Source organism: Artemia sp. Qi Xiang Cuo, chromosome 9, assembly GCF_049724085.1.
Source record: "Artemia sp. Qi Xiang Cuo chromosome 9, ASM4972408v1, whole genome shotgun sequence".
Classification (NCBI taxonomy): Eukaryota; Metazoa; Arthropoda; class Branchiopoda; order Anostraca; family Artemiidae; genus Artemia; species Artemia sp. Qi Xiang Cuo.
In genome coordinates, this window is record NC_142802.1 from 49,824,810 (window position 1) to 49,828,064 (window position 3,255).

General features: G+C 39.5%; 2 protein-coding genes across 2 annotated transcripts; both read left to right on the forward strand.

Annotated features, from left to right (window-relative positions):
• Positions 1-713: 713 nt before the first annotated feature.
• LOC148948756 (E3 ubiquitin-protein ligase XIAP-like) lies at positions 714-1,339 on the forward strand. Its single transcript, XM_089095011.1, has 2 exons — positions 714-1,271; positions 1,310-1,339. Exons 1-2 carry the CDS (start codon positions 714-716, stop codon positions 1,337-1,339), a joined length of 588 nt encoding a protein of 195 aa, XP_088951137.1.
• On the forward strand, positions 934-2,544 carry LOC148948757 (baculoviral IAP repeat-containing protein 8-like). Its single transcript, XM_089094081.1, has one exon. It carries the CDS (start codon positions 1,444-1,446, stop codon positions 2,527-2,529), a length of 1,086 nt encoding a protein of 361 aa, XP_088950207.1. The 5' UTR covers positions 934-1,443; the 3' UTR covers positions 2,530-2,544.
• The last annotated feature ends 711 nt before the right edge of the window (positions 2,545-3,255 follow it).

Below are 3,255 nucleotides of genomic sequence, written 5' to 3' on the forward strand. Positions count from 1 at the left end.
TGAAGTGAATAGAAAAACACGAAATTATATTGTTGTTTCTGATGACGTCATGAAATAATATCATTGCGCCTTGACGTCAATAAAATCATTACGCCTTGACGTCATAATTACTACTTAAGAACGACACAGATGTAAATTCTCTCATTCTTGATTAGAATAATGGTTAGATCGAAGCAAGCTATACGCAATTTGAAAAAACAGTACTACACAAACAACAGAGATATTATCTTGAAAAGAGAAAATCAAAGGTATTCAACCGACCATGCGCATCGAGAAGTAAAAATTGAGAGAGCAAAACAAAGGTATTCAACCGACCAGGCGTATCGAGAAGTAATAATTGAGAGAGCAAAACAAAGGTATTCAACCGACCAGGCGCATCGAGAAGTATTACAATAAAGAACGACCTCTAATTACATTTTGTAATCATGAAATATAAAATATAGTAATATAAAATATTACTAAATAACCATATATGACGTAATGAGTGACTTGACGTAAAAATTTAAAAAATAGTTATTTTATTTTCGTTTTCAGTTCAGAATCGGTAAAGTTATAAACTGCAAAAATACTTATGGTATCTGAGCAATAGTTTTAATCTTTTAATTTAGACAAGATAAATACCTAAAAATTTTAAAATTAGTTGAATTTTTGATTAGGTTCTTGGTACTTGATACGTGACTTAAACATTCAGCTAGCATTCAAACATTCAACCAATGCGTTTTGAAAACTTGGAACAAAGAATAAACACTTTTCGTTGTTGGCCCTCGTCTACGCCACTGTCTGCAGGAAGAATAGCACGTGCCGGTTTTTATTACACAGGCACAGGTACTGAAGTGGAGTGTTTTGCCTGCAAAAAAAGAATTAGTGACTGGAATTGTAACGATCTAGCTATTGCTAGACACTTAAACTTAAGCCCGGATTGTCCATTTTTGTCTAATGGTTCCTCCCGCCCTTTATTGTCACCAGAAGAACGTCGAGCTCTTAAACGAGAGGATGTTAGACTAATGACATTTAATGGAAGGTGGACGAAGGATTTTATTGACACCAGAGAATTAGCTAAAGCTGGATTCTTTTTTGTCGGCCATGGTGACCAGGTTCAGTGTGCTTTTTGTGCAGGGGTGGTTGGACATTGGGAGGAGGGAGATGTGCCTATGGAAGAACATAGAAGACACTTTGAAATATGCCCCTTTGTCCAGGGATGTGATGTTGGAAACATTCTAGCTGAAGCTAAAAACGGCTCCGAAGCCCCACTTATAAGTTTACCTCCTGCTGTACCCGGAGGCTATGATATTTTTGAGCGATATAATAGATCGAGAAACCGGCAACTAGCAGTGGATAATCTTTCTGTCCGAAGTGGTGGTACAGCCCTTCCTAGCATCAATTCGCAGCCACTGGTCACATCAGTTCACATTCATCTCAATTCACTGGCCAACCTCAGAATTAATGCCCATCGAGGCCCTGAGCACCCTGATAAAACAACTTTTGAAGCTAGGTTACAAACTTTTGAATTGGCATTACCATGAGCGGATGGATCCTCGCAAACTTGCCGAAGCTGGATTTTTCTATCTGGGAGAGTCAGATAAGGTGAAATGTTTTCATTGTGATATAGGTTTGTGCAACTGGGAGGAAACAGATGATCCCTGGGTTGAACATGCAAGGTGGTTTAGTGACTGTGTATTTTTAATTCTGTCAAAGGGAGATGAATTTATTAAGGAAGTCAAAAAGTTACTTAAAAGGAAAGCAGAGGCCAAAAACACTGAAAGTGAAAGAAGGCTGGAAGAAAAACTGAAGAAAGAAATTGAAGGATCCGTGGCCAAGATGACAATGGAAGTTGTAGAAGCTACCAAAGTGAGACAAGCTATTTTGAATCAGTTGAAGAGAACAGGCCAAGGATTTATGGCGGTTGATGCGTTGATTATTGCTGCCCTTGAAATACCCGATCAGCCAGTCGAGATTTCATCCTCTGTTCCCTCTTCAAGTGGAACAGAAACGAATTTGCCAGGAATAAGAATTCGCGATGAATTTAGAATTCCTAGTGTTCCTCCTAGTGGAACAGAAACGAATTTGCCAAGAATAAGAACTCGCGATGTCTCGGAAATTGACCAGGAATTTGGATCTTCGGCACTCCAAGAGCCAGAAGCTTCAGAACCCACCAGTTGGTATCAGCTCCCAGAAGAACCAGCCGTTTCAGCCGATCCTCGTTCCAATTCCGAAGTTGGTGAGGACATCTCTCCTGCGTGGCATGGGGCTCCTGCTCCACAGCCAAATGAGATTCCACCTGGTGAGCCTCCTGTCATAGTAAATGTCGTCTCTCCAAGAAGAAGTCTTGAAGAAGCAATGGATGTGGACAAGTTTGAAGAAGCAATTGAAGAACGATATAAGTGTAAAGTATGTCTGGACAAGCGAATCGAAGTCATATTTTTGCCATGCGGCCATCTTACATCTTGTTCCAGCTGTACTTCTGCCTTAGCAAACTTCCCGCTCTGTCGTCAGGTTATTGGTGGCACGGCGAAAGCATTTCTTCCTTGAGTCAACTTTGTTTGGATATAATCCGGGTTGCAGCGGTAGCTAGCAACCTAGTAAGAGACGATCACGTCCAATGTTAAGAAATATAAAAACCCATAGTTCCTAAAAAAGGAGTCAGATCAAAACAAAAAGTACACCATTAGAACCGCCTTGTCCGAAACCCCTGTATAGGAAACTTTCTGTCCCTTGGCTTGAATAGAAAGGGAAATATATTGGCTTGAAAATCAAGAAAAGTGGCAGCTACTACAACATTCTTCCTAAACGGGATATTTTTTTCTTTTTTTTTTCTTTGTTTCCAGAGATAGCTTGGCACTGGAACATCGTAGAGGGTTGTTCAATAGCTCATTTTAAAGGAAATTAATTGGGTTAAAAACCTTTTGTAACTAAAATAAATTATTTCTAAAAGAGAATAAATTTTTCCACCAGAAACTGCATTTTCGATGTCTTTTCACACTGCAGTCTTTCAAACATAATCGTATACCAGCGGTAAGATTTGAACCCACGCCTCCGAAGAGACTGGTGGCTAACACCAGTGCATTGGACCACTCGGCCAGGTTGCCTCTCATAAATAATATATATGTGAATCCGGGTTGCAGCAGTAGCTAGTTAATACATTAAAAGACGATCGTTGGAATAACAAAACATTGCATACATCAGACTTGGTTATCTACTTAATTGTTTGAGGTTTGTCTCTTACTTTTTCAAAGAAGTTATAGTAAAGAACGAGCT

Coding starts and splice junctions, on each gene's coding strand:
- LOC148948756 (XM_089095011.1), top strand. CDS start 714: ATGCGTTTTGAAAACTTGGAACAAAGAATAAACACTTTTCGTTGTTGG. Junction 1,272..1,309: donor TTATAAGTTTACCTCCTGCT/GTACCCGGAGGC, acceptor GCGATATAATAG/ATCGAGAAACCGGCAACTAG.
- LOC148948757 (XM_089094081.1), top strand. CDS start 1,444: ATGCCCATCGAGGCCCTGAGCACCCTGATAAAACAACTTTTGAAGCTA.